This window comes from Pezoporus occidentalis, unplaced genomic scaffold (assembly GCF_034315485.1).
Source record: "Pezoporus occidentalis ecotype Australia unplaced genomic scaffold, CSIRO_AGI_Poc_V1 ctg164, whole genome shotgun sequence".
Lineage (NCBI taxonomy): Eukaryota > Metazoa > Chordata > Aves > Psittaciformes > Psittacidae > Pezoporus > Pezoporus occidentalis.
In genome coordinates, this window is record NW_026913466.1 from 1532926 (window position 1) to 1554254 (window position 21329).

Here is a 21329-nt window from a genome sequence, read left to right on the forward strand (position 1 = left end):
GAGGAAGCAGAGACAGGACACCTGACCCAAACTGACCAAAGAGGTATTCCATACCACAGCACGTCATGCCCAGGATGTAACTGGGAGTTAGCCGGAAGGGCTGGGAGACGGCAGGGCTGGAGGAGGTATCGGTCAGAGCTTGGTCGGGCTGGGGGGGGCGAGTTATCGGTCGGCTGGTGGTGAGATGATGTATTCTCTTCCCTTGTTATTTCCTTTATCATTATTATCATTGGTGGTAGCAGTAGTGATCTGTGTTATACCTTAGTTACTAAACTGTTCTTATCTCAACCTGTGGGAGTTGCATTCTTTTCGATTCTCCTCTCTGTCCCTCCGGGAGCAGGGGGAGGGCAAGCAAGGGGGGGGGGAAGTGAGCGAACGAGTAACCTGACTGGGTTTAAACCACGACAGGTTACTACAATTTCACTGTATATTCTTAATTACATTTCTCACTTTTTTTTTTTGGTATGAAATGGAAAGATAGTGTATTACAGATGCAGTTAATACTTTAAAAATTATATAAACTGATGCCTTTATTAGAACTATTTTTGGTGCATTTCTGTAAAATCCAGCCAGCCTAATCAATCTGGCCAAGGCTGGCTTTTCTGCTGCTTATTCAACAGAGATGGTTTTTAGTCAGCAGTATCTTCTACATCCCCTTGATCCTGTATGATTTGCCTCAAGATGTTCTTGAGCACAGACTATAGCTATACTGGAATATCCATCAGTCATCCCATGACTTTACTCTTTTAACACAATCATATGATACATGAACAACCTGCTCTCTCCTCCCAGCAAACCACGATACACCTACGCAACAGTCTTCCATCTTAAGACTAGATAACTATAGCAGGTAAATTAGTATTGCAGGAAAATATGAAGCATTAAAGAAATAGGATTACAATCCCATCATCAAAATATTAAGCAAAAATGAAATTACAGAACCACAGAATGGCATCCCTTTCATATCCCCTCCAGAGTGTTGACGGTACCACACAGCTTGGTGTTGTCGTAAAACGTGCTGAGGGTGCGCTCAATCCCGTTGTCCTTGTTGACAAGGATGTTAAAATTACACAGTATAGCAGCCAGCACTCAAAGCAGTACAGACTAAAAAGTTTCCATTCATTTCAGCATAGTGTTTCTTATATGTCTGAGTATGACTTAAACATTGGAATTTAATAGCCAAATTAATCAAAGCTTCATTCACATAGATCTGCTGTCACCGAATACAAAGGCAAAAGGCACGCAGTGAGAACATCATAGTTATATACTGATAATGAAGACAAATCATTTAACACCATGTGTAAGAAGATTTGTGGCCTTTCCAGTGGAGACGAAACAGAATTTTTTTTTCCAGATAAGGATGTTTTACTAATTATGAACTCAGTTACTGAATGGTCACATTTTGTCAACTACCAAACAAAAGCTCATTCTTTACTAACTTCTTCCAGCAGAAAGGGAAAAGAAGAAAATATATACATATAGTGGTAAAATAGTTCTTGTATTACAAGTGGCTTCAGTAGAAATATATTACAGTCATACCTTTCAGGAAATATTATATATTTAGAACTTCATATATTTGATCGAGTCATTACTGTTTTATTTAAAGGTACATTTAGACACTTAGATACACATTAGAAATTCTTAGCAATACCAGAAAGAAACCCAATTAAGACCACTATATCTCCCCTATACATTCAGTGTTTTATAATGTTATACTGGTTGTCATAGTGATTTCAGCAAGTTTGAATTTACAAATACATTCAAATCAAAACAGTAAAAAATTGTAATTTCAAACATTAGCAATAACTTACTACTTTTCCCATAGTTCCAGGACTGCAGTTGTTTCTGAGATCCCCCTAAGCTATTAATATTATCTGTCTGGTCCACTGAAGGTAATGAAGATAACTGTCCATTGCTAGACCTATTAAAATAAAAGGAAGAAATCACTCACATGCCAGTAAAACAGTAGCAAAAAATTGCAAAATAGTTTTAGTCAGAGAACAGGTTTTAGTTGTTACAACTTAATATTATCTAAAATAAGGCAGTTTTTCTTTTGTTACTTATATTAATCAGTACCTCAGCAATGCCGGCAATGAAAATTTAGGTGTAAAAACAAATTGCTTGAGATCCACAGTTTGAGTTTGATTTAACATCTGCATCTAAAGAAAGCAGATTATTGTAACTGATGAGATGTAAAGATATTGAAAACCATTGTTTTTTAACAACTTTAATGACATCATTAATACTGTATGAAGTTAACATAATTTTTAAAGATCATATGTAAAATCTGATGTTTGCTTATCTAACATAATCAGTTAAAAAGGTTTGAATTACTTGTGTCTAGTGGAGTTATCCAAGTACCATGGCAAAGTCAGACTGGTTATCACTAACTCTCAACTGTATTAGCTACAGGCTAAATCATTCTCTATTGCAAACAAACAAGCAAACAAAACTGAGGAGGAAATAAAACACTCCAATATCTCAAATGCCATTCTTGTTGCAGAAAGAACTAGTTTAGTACTTTCAAAGGGAAAAAGTGTAACCCATGAAACCCTTCAGAGGTTAAAAGCTAACATGGTGGGGTTTTTTTATAATAGGTGTATTTACCTATCAATGCAAAAAGATCTCATTGTAGCATTACTCTGATAAATACCACTATTTATTTTCATTCAGGTCATATTTGGCCCAGACCAAGTCAGAGTACTGTACCTTCCAGAGATGCCTCTGTACCTCACCCACCACAATATATCAAATGCAATGCAAGTAAAACCAAAGAGTACATGTACAGAAGTGGATCATTTAAAGTATTCCAAACAGCAGCAGAACCTCTCAAAGATTCCTGGACATTTGGTACCTATGTATTTCTTTGCTTTTTGCATTCCACACAGAAAAGACAAACTTGAGTGTTCATATTTAGTTACAAAATTCTGTCTGCAAACAATACATACAAAATACATAACAGATTAAAAGAAGTCTATTCAATGGCTGATTGTATTCAAATGAACCTTTAACCGTTTTACTGGGGGTACACATGAAATTGAGTTCCTGCTCCTTAAATCAGCTAGGTACAAAGAAAACTTTGCATCTCCATTCATCTCAGACTTTGGAGGTACTCCAATTTTACCTGAGAAGAAAAGGAATTAAAATACTGTTCAGATTAATTTAGAAGTGATAAATCCTAATTCTTCCCAGATCAATGGGAACTTTGCCACTAAGCTTAGTATGTTCTAATAAAAGATCTTAAAAGATATAACACACCAATATTTATATAAAAGTGTAACAGGCTTTACATTGCTCTTTAATCCGATGCTGCATGTTCTGAAAGGTATTATTAATTATGTAGTTCCTATAAAAGTGTAAAAGACCAAACTTGTTATTCGTGCTTTTATGACTGCATGATAACAGCAGCTGAGGCCTGACTCTCTTGACACACTGCTTCTGTTAATGTAGCTATTGCTATAAATTAAGCTATTTTAAATTATATTTGTCTAAAATTAACAGAAATAGTAGATTTAAGAAAACTCACAGCAGTCATGTCCACACACGTCTTTGTTTTTACAGCGGTGGTTGCATTCTCTGTTTCCGTATTTCTTGTAAGTAATCTCTTGTTTAGATCTGCCTCCTAGATACATATAGAAATGCTCATTTTTATTTCATATGTATTGTTGAGAGAGTACTTCAGGCAGTAAAAGACAGGCTAGAAGTAATCTGGGTCACTAGATTTTTGTTGCCTTCAACAAAACTTTGGGCTGCTCAAATAATATTAATCAGTGGTACTGACAGAGGCAGTACACATTCCCACATTCAAATGATAATATTAAATACCAAATACTTAATTCTTCTTATTTTCCAATTCGTGAAAGACTTGCACTGCAGCACTTGACAAGTGAAAGCAGTGCCACTGTATTTCTGTTACACTTCTGAAAGAAACAGTATGGGTAAAGATGATCTCTACTGAAAGCAAACCTCAATTTTCTGTTGACTTTGGTATTAGCCAAATGTTATGATCTGACTGTTTACCTGTATCTACTTTTGCTGCTGACAGACTCTGAGGTGAGCCATAACGTGTATCAAGTGAAGACTTGGCCTGCAGGTTTTGATTTGTAACCACCTTATTTCCCACTGGTTTTGGTGTTAAGTAAAAGGCTGTATATGCTTGCTGTATATCAAGGCCAACTTTAGAGAAAAAAGAAAAAGACAAAAATATTTAAAATCACTATAAACTATTTCTAAACTACTGATTACTTTCAGTTTTCTAAAGAGTACAAATGCTATTAAAGGATCATGAAGATTTATTAAGGTAATGTACCATTAAAAGCACACTATTATATGAATGGATTCTTTCTGATCACGACTAAAAAAACCCAAACATTTTCAGAATTAAAGACATGATTACTAGACAAGTAACAAAATTAGTCCCTTTAACAGATTTTTTTTCTGAATTGTTTTAAAACTACATTTATCTATGGCTTTACACTGCCAATATAATGGTGATTGACACTGATGGGACCTGTGTTTAAATCGGCACACATTAAAGCACAAAATTTTCCACTGTAGAACTGTCTTGCTATTAAAGTGAAGACGAATCCATATTTAATACTTCTTCTATCACAATGCAAAACCTAACTGTTCACAAAGACAGCTCCTCCCAGCATAAATAACTTATCAAAATGATAGGTTATCCCAACTGAAAGTTAATTCAACTTCAAGGCAAAGGGCAAAAGAGAATCCTAATCTGTATCAGAGTAAAATATCTCCCAGTAACAGTTTTGATGTTTCCCAGTTCATTAATACACAAATAAATGAAACAGATATGTAACTAGGACTGTTAGGTAATACTCATGTAATATAATTTGTTTCCAGATCAGTTCATTTTATTGTAATTTTTGGCTTGATATAAAGTGTTTTAATCATTTATTCAAAATGTTATGCAGCTGTTTTTAAATTAAAGGCATATCAACCAACCTACCGTAATCCGAACTAATTAAATTTATACTAATTTCTTCTGATTTAAGAGCTCTTTTCACTTCAATTTTCTTTGTCCAATTGCCAGTTTTCAGCAGCACAGAATCCCTGTAATGTATCAGTGAAGTTTTGTTAGGCATGGACAGTGAAAACACGATTGTATACTATGACATCTGTAACCAAGTGAAAGAGCCTTTCTTTGGTCTTAGTTCTTGGATTTTGCTTGCTAAGTGGCCTAAAAATAACCTTCCAATAATATACAATCCATGGTCATAAGAAAGCCAGGATCCTGCAAGTAAGTTTCAGTTCTGCCAAAAGTGCCAGACCTCAGCGTGAACTCATGTGAAGGTCACACAGTTGGAAAAGGTTTCGTTTCTCCTTTCCCATTTGCTCCAAGCATACCTTAAGCCAGCTGGAGAATTTAATTCCATCTCTGAGTGAAACAACTTTGACAATATGATATAATTAAAGAAATACAGCTATGAAGAGGAAGTAACAACTTGAGAAGGTGTTTTTTAAATAGGCTTGTATTTATGGTTTATATTGATATGGAAATTATTATGACTTCCATAATATGACATCAGTCTTGTACAGATACTTACACATACTCTGTACTGACAAATACACTGGCATGTTTTGGAGGTTTTTGAATCTTGTGCAGCATTTTAAATGACAACAGTGACTAAAAAATGCTGTAGGATAAAGAGTGATTTTGTACCATTTATCATCAATACAAAGTATTGGAAAACTCATGAATCACAGTAAGGATTAAAAGCCAATAGCCTTAAAAGATGTAAGGCAAACCCCCCTGATAATACATACATAATTTTCTGATTAAAAATGACTTGGTTGTCAGCATCTCCTATAACCAGTGTAACATAGTGGAAGTCTGTCGCTGTTCTCTTCGTTTGTAGCTGCTCATAGTTTGTTAATCTGATGGTTACTAAGATTTCAGCCAATGTATCACTGTATTTTGGAAGCTAGGAAAAAATGATATAGAAGAAGACATAACTGCTAAAATATGCAAAGTATGTGCTCTACTGTAGATTTTTAACTGTTGATGCAAACACAATCTCGACTCAAGCAATTTCAGTTTATGGCACAATGTTCATTTGTTGTTCTGAGACATTGTTATACAGTACTAACTTGCCCATAGCTGAATATTCTAAATTTGATTAAGTATTGAGAGTAAAAGACAGTCTACATTAAGCCCTTAAAAAAATTCTCCTCTGTTCAATGCAAACAGAAAGATACAGGAAGAAAACCTAGGCGTGTTTTGACATCACAACATTCCTCTAAAAGATACCTTTAACTGCTAAATCTTCCTTCTGAGAATAACTTTAGAGATACTCATGTGGTATTATGTCAAATGACTAAAATAGAACTGATTGTTGCAACAATAAGATTTCACACATAATATTGAGTTTTTAACTTCAAGGGTATCTTCATGAGACACTTTAAGGCTATGTTTCAAATTTTGCATTTCAGATAGGTAGCATGGCTGTGTGATCTGTTTAAAGGCAAAATGAGTATCAGAACCTCAAAGCTCTTGGCTGCACATAGAACTACACCCTTCCTTTGAAAGCGTACCAGCGGATTTAGTGTAACCATTTAGTATTTCTCTGTATTCCTAAATGTGACACTGAAAATAAACATCAGTTAATGCTTCTTCAGTAACTTTTATATAGATGCTTTTTCTGTCTCTAGGATTTATCATTAAGACAGAAGAGAACTCTCAGGCTTACGTATAATGCTAGAATGTGGAATATACTGGTTCGCATCTGGAACATAAAATGCTATTAATGAGAGAGAGGCCAATGTATTACATGGAATGTCTATTCCAAGGCTCTCCTTCAATATTTAAGAATTTGATTATACATGCTAAGGTGGACAGAGGCCTTAATATTGTGTTACCTTCTATCAGCAGAGGCTCAAAACTTCTTTAAGTCAGTATTTGCTCTTTCATTTAATAATATCATGCTCTTTCATTTAATAATATCAGCATAAAAAATAAACTAAATAGAAAAGCATTTACCTGTTCAATGTCAAGTTCATATTTTGGAAGGTGCAAAACAGATTCTTTTATCTGGTTTCCAAAAGGAGGATGTCTGTTTAAAATCTGCAAAGATTTAATTTCATTTCTGATACATTCAGCTGATCAGAGATGCCAGGAGAAATGTAAATGCAAGGAATCAAAGTCACCAGAGTAGTTATACTATCAACAAAAGCCCTTATCACTCCTGGTTCTTTCCTGTCAGCAGTGCCCAGAGTAGCAACAGAACCAAAAGAAAATTCCAGTATTTTTCTTGTTGCTACCACTGCTCATCAGGTAACAGCCAGTGAACTAGCCAATAACCTCAAAACCTGACTACTCAGGTTTTATATGAGGTGACTCTTTTATGTTGCCCTAGTTTTTATCAAAACAAAACAAATGACAGGAAAACTGCAGAAGGAGGCAGAAAAGAGAACTCAGATTCCTAAAGCCAAAACAGAAAAACCCAAGTAAGATCGATTTCCTTTAGAAATCTGTTTTATCTTCCAGAACACTGGAAAAAGAGTTTCCTCAGAAAAGAAGCCAAAAGCTAAAGAACTTGTCCTGGGGTCTAACTTCCATAAAATAAAAAATGCTTTATAGATGATTGAGAACTTTGTTTTATGACTATCTTTAACTAAAACTAGAAATAATGGAAATTCAGGATTCTCAACATACATGAAGAGAAACTTTAAATATATATTTTCTTTCTAACACTTGTAAAAGGGAAATGCATATTGTCTTTTGTTTCAAACCATATAATGATGAAATTCTACAGATTTAAGCAACTGTTTTCCAAACCTAGCCAAATCAGTGAAATCTTCCACATTTAATTTGCTAGAATAAAAGATCATACATATTTTCAAGGAAAAGCAGCAGTAGCCATGTAAGTTTCTAATTCACCAGTATAAGCAAATTCAAGGCCAGGCTGGATATGGTTCTGGCAACCTTATCTAGTTGAAGATGTCCCTGCTCACTGCAGGGGGATTGGACTAGATGAGCTTTGAAGGTCCCTTCTAACCCAAACTATTCCCTGAGTCTATTATTCTAAACCACTCAATTTTGCTAAGAATCATACAGTAGATATATATTAACCATACTGCTTTTACTGGTAACAGTATTAATACTCATTATTTTCCTTATACTTATTTTCATACAAAATAATCAATTACCAATTCAAGTTCCCTTGCATTTGTTTCTTCTATTTTTTTAAATGATGTCAGCCCAGCATTCACCATAGTGTTTGCAAGTGATACACCTGGGAAAAATGGAAGTTTTATTCTGTTAAATGACAATCACTAACCTCAAATTGTTCTCAACAGCTTCATTATAGCAGGTAAAACCAAAGCAGAAATCACTTAATAATATGTTTGTCCCAGCATTTTGCCCAGTAAATCACCAAACTTTTTTCCAGTTGATTGCTTTTAGTATCATTTCTCTTATCCATTAGTAAAAATAAATGCAATATAAATCAAACATGAAAACATTGACTGTTTCAACACTGACAACTTTAAGATATGTTTTCTAGAGTAAACCAGATTTTAGATCACTTTCTGCAAGAGCCAGGAAACATGTTTTACATAGATATGATGGAAAAAAAACACATCACACAACATTGTCTCAGAATATTTTTCCCTACGTAAGGAATTATTTACCTATGTTAAAGTCATAAGGATCTCAATGTTTTTGAGCAAGCTAATAATAAAATACACTAAAAATAAGTACTTCTTATAATCTTTTAGGAGTCTTTGCAGATATAGCAACAATTTTTCCTCTGGCATATCTGCCACAAAAGCAAACTGGCAGAGAATTCCATACAATCTTGTTCCTGTTTCCATGATTCCCAGTTCTTTCAAACTTCCAGTGAGATTTAAAGTCATCACAGCATAGAAGAAGGCATTTCTCTAACCTGACACTACAGCTTTCTACAATAACTACAATAATTTTAGATAAAAGAATAAGTATGTGGATTCTTCACATGTAATTCTGTAGGAACAGTAAAAGAGATCTGAAAATTAATTGGGAAACCTCTCAAAAGACTTTTAAGTTGCTTCTTGGAAGACATGACTGCAATCTTACAAGAAAAGACTCATTTCAACTCAAGAATGTAACAATTCGAGAAACAGAAGACCTTTTGTCCTCTTATATATATTTGAATACGTTTTGGTTCTGACTGAGGGAAAGCATCTCCAACCACCTCCCCTCTCCTTTGCCAAAGCTCTGAAAACAGTCCAAAGAGTCTCAGCTACTGCAGCTACTTCAGTTAAAGCTGTTGCCTTGTTTCTTTATAAATACTTGAATACTAGTTCTTTTGGCATAATTCCTAAAATGGCAGAAGGGTTTTGCCAGTGAAGAGAATAAGAAACACAGTAAGACTTTCTTTTTGTCCTTCATTTCTGAACAAGGAAAAAAAAACAGAGGCAGCAATCAAACTGAATAAGTAGTAAAGGTGATAAAATCCTATATGACAAGTGATTGTTAACCCGTCTGTCAGAATAAGCAAATGGAAATCAAGCATAGCAAACAAGAGGGAGTATCATTACTGGACAAAACTAACAGCAGTTGAGAATTAAGCTGAACCCTCAACCTCAGTAAGGCCAAATCTCAGTTAGTCACTCTTATAAAAGAAATACAGGTTACCAAGGCTTTTTTAAGATTAAAAACCCCATACTGAGATAAGACTTTAGAAATCAAGAATTTCTGAATATGCTACATGTTCTCAGTAAATTTCTGTGTGCTCAAGCAGTTAACTTCATAACAACATAGAATAGACTTAGCAGCCATAGCACAAGAGAAGTCAAGAATCAGACATACTAATGTAGGCATCAATTCAATATTTGATTCAGGAGAAGAGAGTGAACTTTCAGCAGATGGTTCACAAGAAGCCTGTGAGCAGAACAAATGGAACTCTGAAAGTCAGCAGTTCTTTGTAATATATGCTGGAGAGCAATGATAGCAAAAAAAGAAAAAACAGGACAGATGAGTATATATAGCACTTCATTATTAAGAAAAAAGAAACTGTCTTTATTCTATTCAATATAGTGTACAGGAAAGGATTTGACTACACTGTAAGTGCCATGTTTGTTCCACTGATCCTAACTCCCAGAAATGCTGAACATGAGGCAGACCCTCCAGATGACCATGTGCATATCAGCACAGATCTGGTGGAAATGGGTTCCTACCATGCTGTACCGTACTGCACACAAGCTATCAAACCCTGTCCCTTCCTTTGAATCCACATGAATGAAGCTGTATAGCTTCTGCACTTGGGCTGGCAAGGCTGTAATGTACTGTGCAATGTGGATCTTCTGGTTTAGCTATTCTCTAATTTGCAGATCTCTGTACTGTGCTCTTCTGTACAGAACATATGTCTTCACAGAAGAAATACAGAGAACACTGCAGTGAATTCTAAAAGCAAGAAATTACAAGATCGGACGTAAATCAGGAAGTTATACTATTACCTCAAACAAGTATAACTACATTTTTGTAATACAGAGCACTCCAAAATTTCCAAACTTCTTCATAAATAATTATGACAAGTTTCTACTTCGAGACAGACGTTCATCTATTAACTGAATAGACTGATAGGAAGAAACTTGTGATCCTCATCTGTGTAAGCACCTCATCCACAGTAAACTATTTCTATTTCATGATTCCTATCCAGGTAAAAATAAATTAAAAGGCGTTCAGGCATACGTGTTACAGGACCTATAGTGAAAGCTGTTTGGAAAGAAAGGCATAATTTAGAGATACGCAATCACACAAATGTGGACTATGCCCAAGATACTGAGATGAACATTAAGAAAGAAGAACAACTCTGAAATACTTTGAAAGCCTGGAAGATTACTGAATGCATTACTTTTTAGGACAGACTATTCCAACAACTGTGGTACTCAATTGTGGAAAGTAAGTAGTAAGGAGACTCATTTAATTATGTATGCAGACAACTCAAAAATTAGCAGGCTAATTCAATTTTCTATTGGATTCACCCTTATGAGACTACTACCTACCAATTTTTTCCAGTTGTTTAGACACATGAAGTGAATTTTCCCAAAGTCTGCATCTGAAACACTTTGCTAAAATCAAAGAGTTTAATAAAGCAGAAAAGCTGTCCTTACATGATGCCAGAAAGTCAGTTAACCCTGTAAAAATAAGATTGACTTGTATAAATCAACTAAAATGTAGATTATTATATGTACCAAAAAAGATTTAAATTTCACCATACATCTAGTGACTCTTAAGCCATTTCTAAATATTCTGCCAGTATCTTGTGTCAAAGTAAAGTCTTGAATAGGAATGCATCCGAGCTGAGCCTGAATAAGACTGTAAAAAAAAAAAAAAACAACCAACCAGACTGTTTTGGTATATAAGCCATACTGTAAGCAAAGTATAACAACATAAAACTTTCTACTGAAAACAATTCAGAATAGAAACAATGAAATGCAAATGATGCAAATTTCAGCATCTAAAATGACAGTTTTTCAATGGAAAGTAACAAAACAATTATCATATTTACCAGTTTATTTTCATTTCTCTTGTTTTTATCTTCCCCTCCATTGGAAACCTATGAATGAAAATAGACAGATTTTCTGCTCTTTATTTTATTTATTACTAAAAAGAGACTTTCCTTTTCAATGTACTTATTTTTTATACCTGATAGTTATTTTGTCCTTGTCTTTATTCAATGTGTTCAGTATTTTCTTTTCATTAGTTCTTAACTTGACATCCAGAAATTCTGTGCAGTTGGATATCATTGTAATCTGTAACAATTTAACTTTTTTACTCATTCTTTTTCTTTGCATTGTTTTTACCACTTCTTCCAATTACCTTCTTTTAAAAAATAAAAAGCTTTTAAAAAAACATTATTGTGTCAACCCTATACCATGGAAAGAAGTTCAGTTGATTCTTTCTAATAATGACCAACTTCATCTTCCTATAAAGGCTATTAAATGGGAAGACTTCTTTGGTTTTATATTACTATCCCAATTGAAGTTATCCAGAATCAACCACACAGCTAACACGTCATGACATATAAAGCAACTATAAATACATAAGAGGGCAAAAATTACTTCAGTTTACTTTCTTCATACTTTCATAACAAAACGGTCTCCTGAGGAGAAAAGGCATTCCATTTTTTCATGACCAATCTGTTCTGCTATAGTATTTGCATGAAAACAACACGTCTTCTGTGACTTAACAGTGGCAATAACAACCTCTTATTTGAGAGAGGAAAATTATTTAAACCAGAAAGACAGCAACATTCCTTTAAAAGCAAAATGTGCTCTCCATGCTGCTTGTTTTGGCACTAAAACATAACTATTAAGCCACAATACAGTACAGTGACACATAAAGAGAACAGCTTCAGCAACTTTAATCTTCACAAGCAAGGTGAGGATAGAAAGTATTTGAAAGCAAAAGATCTCAAAGAGTAGAAAGCCTCAAAAATACTCCAAAAGGAATTTATTTAGATGTAGTCTCTGAAACTTTACATAGACAAAGCGTGAGCTGTTTAAATTAAAACTTCTGCTTAAAATCAATCGATAATATGTAAATTTTCTTAGAAAAGTTAAATTACCAATTCATTTAAAGTCTCTGTTCCCTTAATTGTGAAAAACTGTTTCACTGTATCAAATGCAATATAATACCACGCCATTAATCTTCCAGTCTCTGTAAAAGAAGAACATACCTTAAAAGATAAACATGCCAAATGTTTTTCATGTATTTTTAAAATCAAAGTGATTTTCTTATAGGAGGAGTCTATGACATTTACCACCACTGACTCAGTATATTATTGCCCCCAGCTGCCTGATGGACATTACTGACCCCATCACAGAGTGGCAGAAAGAAACATGTGCCAGGTACAGTTTTCTCCAATTAAGATGAATTCACACTAATATACCAGAATGCGAACTGTGGTTGCTGAGAAGCCAACCACCTCTAGCAGAGGACTGTAGAGAAGAGCAGGTATTGATAAACCCATCCTTCATTGCACTGTGTCACATTCAACTATTCTGTGATAATTTTCTGTAATTTTCTCCTAATCTGCAGCAAATTTACCAGCAACAAGAGATCTGTTCCTGGATAAACATTAAGAGAATGAACTTCTATGATTTGATAAGGAAACCTGTTCGTATGTTCTAGTCAAACAATCTCTCAGATTCTACTCTCTCCTACATTTCTGTACTTCTATTAATGGGTCCTATTAAGTTGTGACCTGTTGTAGTTCACTACAATCTCAACAGCACTGCTGAAAATCAGTTTATTTTAAAAAGGTGTTACCTGTTGGTTTGAATTTATTTTCTTCATCCATCCTGATCAAATCAAAAGATGATAAATCATTTAAGTTCTTCAAACATAGTTCTATCAACAAATTGAAAATATATGTGGGTTTAGTATATGCAGAAAAACTATGTACAAACCAGAAACATTATCAAATTGCACTGAATGCATACCCAACTAATTCTATAGAACTCAGGTAAAGGTTTTAGAATATGAAACTGCTTCTGCTGAAGTTGGTGGTTAACCTCTGCCTGGAGAAAGCTCGCTGAAAGATACTGCTACAGGACAGCACAACTCCTTTTCAGGCAAAAAGTATATTCAAACAATGTTCAAAATTTAAAAGTATGTTGGGAAAGTGCTCAAAGTGAAAGCAGCCAGAAATCATTCACATTGCAGTGAAATGTATGAGAACATAACTACATACATTAATACAAAATACGTCATGTATGCAAGGAAAGGGAGTTACAACAAGGACTGTAAAAAGAGGTTTTTAAGATCAGAGTACTTCAAAGAAATACAATCCACACCTACAAAGCATTTATAAGTGAAGCCTTCTACTCTATCACTATATGTAGAGGTGATTTCAAACCATGCCTTCTCACATAAAAGCTTATTTAGGAAGTAACATACTTCATTAAGCACCAAAAATAGAAGTGTTCTGATCAAAAAGACAGGAAAAGGTAGAAAACAACTGAATGAACATAGGAACTAGGTAACTTTTCTTACTGAGAAGTAAGAAGTGGTAAATGCTCCATCCCTGGCAGTGCTAAAGGCAAGGTGACAGAGCCTTGGGCAACATGGTCTAGGGTAGGGCGTCCCTGCCCATGTCAGGGGGTTGGACCTAGATGATCTTAAGGTCCTTTCCAACCAAACCCATTCAATGATCCTATAATTCTAATTTTAAACTGGTTCTGAACAAGGTGAAGATGTTTGTATTTTATATCCTTTGTTATCAAGGCTATACTTATGATGAAGAGAAGATGCAAAAAAACTCTTTCAGAAACTGGCAAGTATAGTAACAGAAATTAGTGAAAGCAAATGAGAACCATCAAAGGAAAAGCAACCAAAATTTAAGTGTTATGCTCCACACACATTTCTGAGTATATGTATGGAGATGAGATAGGTAAAGGCGTTTTTTTCTCTACACAAGAAAAACCCTTCCACCAGTCAAAATGTACTGATAATGTTTTGAAAGTATTATAATAAAATCAGTAACAAACATAATGAATTACATTTGTTCTGTGAACAAACCTATTAAAATTAATGTAAATATAATATACATGGATGACCCTGCCCTAAAATGTAACATTTCACCCAAAAAAACTTTAAAGTCACTTACCTTGTAATTTTGCCTCAATTCCAATTTTATCCAATCCAGATGAAAAACCTTCATGAAAAGACAAGATGCTTTTTAACCTAATGATATACTCCTCCTTGATATCCTTACTCATCAAACTGATTTACTGATTTTGAGGAGCCAGAAGAATACCTCAAATTGGTAGATTTTATTTATTATACTGGGAACAAGTTGAAAGCCTTACATAGCATAAGTACCTAAGTATCAGCAAGTGACTGTTAAAGCAAATGTACAGAGGTAAAAGCTGCAGATATTCCCCTATGTAAAATATTAGAGTCCTAAAAGTTGCAGAAATGTCAGAACTTCACATGTAGTTTTCCTATTTTAGAATACAGGAAGCCACCTAAATCATAACATCCCTTTAAGCACTAGATGTACTGTGTGCCAGTCCCATCTATAAATCCTTACAAAAAGTTGTCTCCAGCAAGTGCCCAATGACCCGAATGCAACAAAACCAGGACACTTCATAATCAGGTGTAGAGCAAGTGACCAGGAACAAAGACATGGTCAGGGCTGGGGACTAAGGGGCTGTTCTGGGCAAGACAAACTGAGGACATCAGTTAATCTTTAATTTCAGAAAAACTATTAAAAATTAGATAGTTTTTTTTTGGTTTTTTTTTTTTTTTTAGCAGCACATTATCTAATCAGCGCTGAAAAGTACATTGTGGCTCAATATTGCATTAATACATAGTAAAGTGTATTAATTTCAAAAGAAACAGATCATTGAGAAGCTGTAAATGCCTTTTTCATAGTTTTTTAATGATATACCATACTGAAACTCCTATTACTTCTATTAAAGCAGCTGAAACTGTTCCCAAAAAGTCACAAGCCATATTACACATCTTGTTTTGAAGCCCTTATGAAATAGTAGTGCATAAAGAACTGAAAGAAACAACACGGATCTAACACATACTAGTGTCATAACTTAGACAAATTAAAAAAACAACCAACAAACCATAATGAGTTGGATTTTTTAAGGCTCTGATGTACAAGAATGTTGATCGTATCCACTGCAAAGCTACAGTGACATCCGTGACAGTACGCAGCACTATTTCTGCATTCAAGTGCTCAACAAGATGTCTGTGCAAGCTAGTGAAACAAAAAAGTAAATGGTAAGTACGTTTACCAATTAGTAGTACAAAAAGTGCCCAAAAGAAAACAAAACGCTCCCCAGCTCACAACAATTTTCTGGGTTCGTTTTATTTTTTGTTTTCCTGTCAACTGTCACCTTAAGCAGCAAAATCAACAGAACACTGTAAAGAATATGTAAATAACAATGTAATCTGGTTATTATGGCTTAATGTCCATCAAGCAAAAATAAAAACCCTGTCAACTGTAAAGTTCCACATTCTTTAGAAAATAAAGCCTTAAAAGTTCAAATACATTTAAAAGTCACAGCACAGTGTTGGTATTTTGAATATATTTGAAAATTTAAACCTTAGCAAAATTTCATGTTTAACCCTTCAAAGTCTTAACTTTCCTACATGTTTCTCTTGATACTCTGTTCATGTCAAGAGAATTCTGTAGCCTGGTATTATCCAGACTCTATAATCTAAAAATTCAGAGACACGATCTTGGTTCAGTTCTTGCTTTTTGTCTTTGCAACATGTACTATTTCAGTTTCTTCAGTTTTCCAGCAGAAATCTACAACATTTTTGTTTAGTTTAAGATGTTCAAAAGATGTTTTTAGGTAATAAAACAGAGGCTGTTAATTTCTGTATAGCTTGATTTGATTACATTTCTTACATTACTTTCTACACATTCTGTAGAAACTATGAGACATTGCTACCATCTATATAGTCTTATAAAAAATGTTTACTTACCTGCTCTCTATTATATCGGCACCATTTAACATCTGCATATACTTTTCCCTTGTGCTCCAACGAGTCATAATAACTGCTGTAGCTGTAGTGTCAAACTGAGAAATAAGACAACAAAACCTGCTCTTTAGCTCTTAGCAAAGAAATTTCAGTTGAATATGCATCACATATGTGTTGAAAACCTTAAAACTGTTTTCTTAAAATCCTTGTTGAAATGGCTGTTGAATGACAAGGTCTCTCTAATTTAAAGGTGAGTTACAACTCCTGTGGGTAGCAAGCAGGACTCTGGATTCCAGCCCTTGCTGGCTGGCAGACACCAGCCCTTATGTGCTAATGTACATAACAGAAACATGTTGAGAAACACCACAAATGTGAACTATTAATGACCTTCTTACAAGGTCCACAGCTAAGAAAGGATTCCTGACCACAACCACAGAGAATAATTCTCTGACACAAATTTTTATTCATCATCTCCAAACATCAGGAAGTCTTGAAAGAACAGTCAACCCTTTTATGGTAAATTTCTGTAATCTTCATATCTACTCTCAAACCACCTCACATTATTTTGTTTTGTGAGGGGAAAAAAATACTATTAGACTGATTTGTTGGGGTTTTTTTTGATACAAGAAGTTTCCTAATGTCTGCATTTTTTTAAGATCAGATTAATATATGTACTACTATAAGGCAGATCTTGGTAAATATTTCAGGTCTTGACTCAGGAAGTTGAAATGCCTTAGGATTCTGAGTCACAACTTTTAAAATCTTACTGAATTTACTCTAGCAAAAAAACCCCAAACCCAATCAGTTAAGAAAGTGAGGATTATTGGCATTTCCATACTAGTTTAGATCTTATGTCCAGATAATATACTGTTGTGTCATGTACACAACATACCACAGTGGCTAATATACGCAGCCTATCTCCTAACTATCTCCTGTATTAGGCTTTATATTGGCTCTATCTAGCTATCTGTTTATCTATCTTTATTCTAAATATTGAGAGGCTTAAAAGTGTAAGATTTAACATAAACGATTTGAAGACTTGAAAGAGGCAAAATTAAAATAATCATTTTTAAATCCCACCCCCCTCTTCCTTTTTACAACTAAAGAAATGTCTAAAGCCTTTCTAACACACAGCATGCTTGGCATCAGCAACCTCTTGTGGAAGCAAAATGAATTAGAACTCTTTGAAGGCACTGTTTCTGACCCTCCCCTTCTAATTCCACATATAACTTAATTATATGTTTTCTTAGTCTGATGTTGAGAGAACAAAAGCACATGGCTCTCCATGCTATTATTCAATACTATTCAATGTTACACAATCTTTATCATGTCATTTGTAAGTTGTATGCCAGCCTCCTACTTTTTCTCTACTCCTTATTCATTATGTAACCCAAATGTGATCTTTAGATCTTCTTCCAGAGCAAGGTGAAGCAGTACATTTTAGTGAACAATACAAAAGAAAACAGAATTCCTTTATGAAGTTACCCAACAGTAATTTAACTATTAATAACAACCCTTTAAAACCCAAATATTGCAGTAAGATTGTTGGTGTTGTAGTTTCTTTGCCATGAATAGTTTCTACTGATCCACTCATATATAACATCAATTTAATATAGCATTAACTTACTTGAGGCCTTCCTGCTCTCCCAATCATTTGCAGAATGTCAGTTTCACTGTACTCTTGGAACACTCCTCCAACATAGTGCATTGTGGATTTTATAACCACCAGATGTGCAGGTAGATTGACTCCCATTGCTAAGGTGCTGGTAGTAACTACATCAGATTAAAGTATATGGATCGCAAGACGAAAAACATCCAAAAGCAGCAAATAAGTGATTAACTCTTGATTCCTAAGAGCTCTTATTTTCTAGTGAAGGCAGTGGGCATTCTGCACCACAAAGACTTAGACACAGATTGCAGACACTGCACAACAATCTTTAACAAATTACATCCTAGATATTTTTATTTAAACATTCCTTAACATTTGGAGATAATCCAGAATCCAATCCATCTTCAATATGACACATACACATTGAAGAAACATTATTCATATTTCTTGATAGATATTTGAATACAGGCCTGACTACATCTTGCCTTGTAGTGACCAATCTCTTTAAGGTATTTTAAGTGATCAGTCATTAGCACCTTCATAACCATGGTACCAAACCAGAATCACCACCAATACTATCACACTACTTTACCAATACACACTCTCACACAGAAAACCCCAGTCAAGTTTGTGGCAAATTCTCTCACACTCATGTTTTCTAATTCACTTTCTCTAACAAATATATGGGGTGGCAGGAATTGAACATGGAAAAATACCTATAAAAGCCAAATGATAAAACTACTGCTCTAGGAAAACAAAATAGCAATGAATTTTTCAGTTCTTTTCTGAAATAAAAGCAGAACTAAAATTCAGGTGCATCAGGAAGGAAAACTTTAGTTTAAAGACATATCCACCCCATCGTGTGAGAGTATTATGTATTATGTTTTGTCATACTGTGTTGGTTGCAAAATGGGATATTTGTCAAAGCAAAATGAGCTAACCATAAAAAAGTCCAAAGAGAGGTTATTTACAGTGCAATCAGACTTCAGTCCATATAGGTGTATGTTTATATATACATGTATGCACACACACACTGTGAGTATACATACACTCTATTTCAAGACCAAAGAATTTTTCCCCTTTGCAGTATCTGTGAAAGGTGTGTTTAAAACTCTCCGTCAGATATATAAAGTGGAATATGCCCCATACTCTTTCAGTTTCCCCTCAGTTGTAGTAATGTAATTCTAGTATCTCAGAAGATTCCAAAATATTCATACAAACTACAAATTTCAAATGACTAAAGTACCAGTCAGCAACCTTGCATTCTTTCAGTGGTAGCCTACATACACCTTCATGGTGTGCTCAGCTGTGGCACAGGTTTTCAGAGTTATTTTTGCAAAAAGCAATTGTCGAACCAGTCTCCTGAGAATGCAGAAATGGCACTGCAGTTGGCAAAGCCATACGCAGTGCACCAGGCAGCCAAAGTACAGTAGATTGCAGGGATGCAGAGACTTTTTAATGTCATGGACACTGCAACTCCAGCAAGGTTGCCAGGTCAAAGTAAGGGTATGTACCTTAAATTTTCATAGTGAGCCATGACCATTGGGTAGAAAAGAAAAAAATCCATGAATCTTTCAGTGTTGTGCAAGAACCACACAGACAACTCCCAGAGGGTCTGAATTTTTTTTACAGAAAAAGAAAGCCTGGATGAAATGAAAGCATCATGACTCAAACAGGTACCTTCTCATCTTGGGTAACAGCAGATGGAATACTGAGGAACCTCCCCATCAGTCAAAACACCTTGCATGGGAGTTTGAACACAGTAGCCTGTCACTCTAAGAAGCATAAACCTAAAGGATTACCTTTATGACTGTATTTTAACATGTATCACTGCTGCAAAGGACACAAACAAAAAACATATGAACTCTGGGGCAAGACACACTAGCAGAGAGTTTCACCTCAACAGGATGGCTCAGTGGTATGAAAAGGAACTGGACATTGGCAGACCTATATAGACATATGAGGAAGGATGACCTCTATGTATGCTGTAAAGAAGAAAAGTTCTATAGTCTTTAGTAACAGTGTGTATGCATACTCACAGGGTGAAAGTGTATCTAAAACACAAACACCTCTTTATCTGGATTTCACAAAGTAATAATTCCAAAGGTTAAACAAACCGTAGAATCATAAAATATTACCACTTCCAAACTGCAGTCCTCTCGGGATACATTAACAGCATTTTGACTTTCAAAGTTACATTTACTTACAAAGTACTGGTAAGTCTCCTGCAGTAAAGGCTCCTTCAATTATTTTTCTGTCAGATAACTCCATGCCCGCATGATGATAAGCCACACCATACATTAAAAGATCTGATAGTAAAATAATTATAATAATAATTACAGTTATGAAATAATACTACTCAAGCAAGTATTCATTCACGAAGCAAAGAAGTAGTAGGTTATATTTACCTCTCAGTTTGGAATCTTTCAGCGAATTTGCAGACTTCTGTAATCTATGCAACACACATAGAAAAACCCAAATACTTAAAATCACAAACCACATTCACTAATCTCAATGCAATATACAAAGACTAAGTATGTTTTTAAAATGCAAAAATAAAGCTTCACATGAAACTAGATACACCATTACCTCGCCTAAAGATTGTGAGATGTATGCCTTGACATGTACATTTTTTACATACTTTCCCATACTTCTACTGCATTTGTGCTTTTTAAGGATGTTCACAGTTTCCAATTACATGCTAGACTATCAAAAGGACATAGTCTTAAAATAACATTTAAAGAATATATTCTTTGGATATTTTCAACCACCACCTTTCCCATCTTTGCAAAGGGAACAAAACTGACTCTCTGGGGGAGCTGCTGCAGCCTTTCCAGGTCAGTTATCTTTCCACGTCACAACGTACAATCTAGATGTTGTTCACATAACACAAAGAAGACTATGTCTGAGGTCCAAAATCAGGAAGTAGCTCCTGCAGCTTCCAGGACTAAGCAACCCTGAAGTAAATAATAACTAATATGGGTCAGGGCTGCATTTATTAAAGGTTCATGATAATGCAAAGACTTCTTACAGCTTAACTTAAAACACTAGTTAAGACCACATCCAATTCAACTATTCAAATGCTTAACCTTTGCAATACAAGGCTTTATAGGTCCATAGCAATTAACATCTGTATACTTAGAAGGCAGCTTTTAGAAATAACTGAATGCTTGTATGAAGTACACTAAACATCCGAGAAGCAAATAAAACTTCCCAAGAAGTGCCAGTTTACCAAAAAGAATCAACTGTGAGGATGATTTTGTTGCA

At 34.8% G+C, this 21329-nt stretch overlaps 1 protein-coding gene across 6 annotated transcripts in view; it reads right to left on the reverse strand.

The window, feature by feature from the left end:
• HFM1 (helicase for meiosis 1) overlaps nucleotides 1–21329 on the reverse strand; it is a 37579-nt gene that overhangs the window by 3335 nt on the left and 12915 nt on the right. For 5 of the 6 annotated variants that reach the window (XM_062613147.1, XM_062613148.1, XM_062613146.1 and 2 more), the window contains 21 exons: nucleotides 20471–20514; nucleotides 20270–20371; nucleotides 18081–18226; nucleotides 16457–16551; nucleotides 15589–15722; nucleotides 14616–14663; nucleotides 13277–13357; nucleotides 12573–12664; nucleotides 11651–11757; nucleotides 11514–11561; nucleotides 11223–11320; nucleotides 11008–11139; nucleotides 8170–8255; nucleotides 7001–7084; nucleotides 5788–5945; nucleotides 4970–5073; nucleotides 4021–4176; nucleotides 3527–3622; nucleotides 3006–3124; nucleotides 2077–2159; nucleotides 1812–1921 (listed from right to left, as the gene is read on the reverse strand). In XM_062613147.1, the coding sequence (XP_062469131.1) occupies nucleotides 1812–1921; nucleotides 2077–2159; nucleotides 3006–3124; nucleotides 3527–3622; nucleotides 4021–4176; nucleotides 4970–5073; nucleotides 5788–5945; nucleotides 7001–7084; nucleotides 8170–8255; nucleotides 11008–11139; nucleotides 11223–11320; nucleotides 11514–11561; nucleotides 11651–11757; nucleotides 12573–12664; nucleotides 13277–13357; nucleotides 14616–14663; nucleotides 15589–15722; nucleotides 16457–16551; nucleotides 18081–18226; nucleotides 20270–20371; nucleotides 20471–20514 (2123 nt within the window). Of the gene's footprint in view, nucleotides 1–1077; nucleotides 1214–1811; nucleotides 1922–2076; nucleotides 2160–3005; nucleotides 3125–3526; nucleotides 3623–4020; nucleotides 4177–4969; nucleotides 5074–5787; nucleotides 5946–7000; nucleotides 7085–8169; nucleotides 8256–11007; nucleotides 11140–11222; nucleotides 11321–11513; nucleotides 11562–11650; nucleotides 11758–12572; nucleotides 12665–13276; nucleotides 13358–14615; nucleotides 14664–15588; nucleotides 15723–16456; nucleotides 16552–18080; nucleotides 18227–20269; nucleotides 20372–20470; nucleotides 20515–21329 lie in introns of those variants that run through there. The other variant, XM_062613150.1, reaches the window with a different exon arrangement.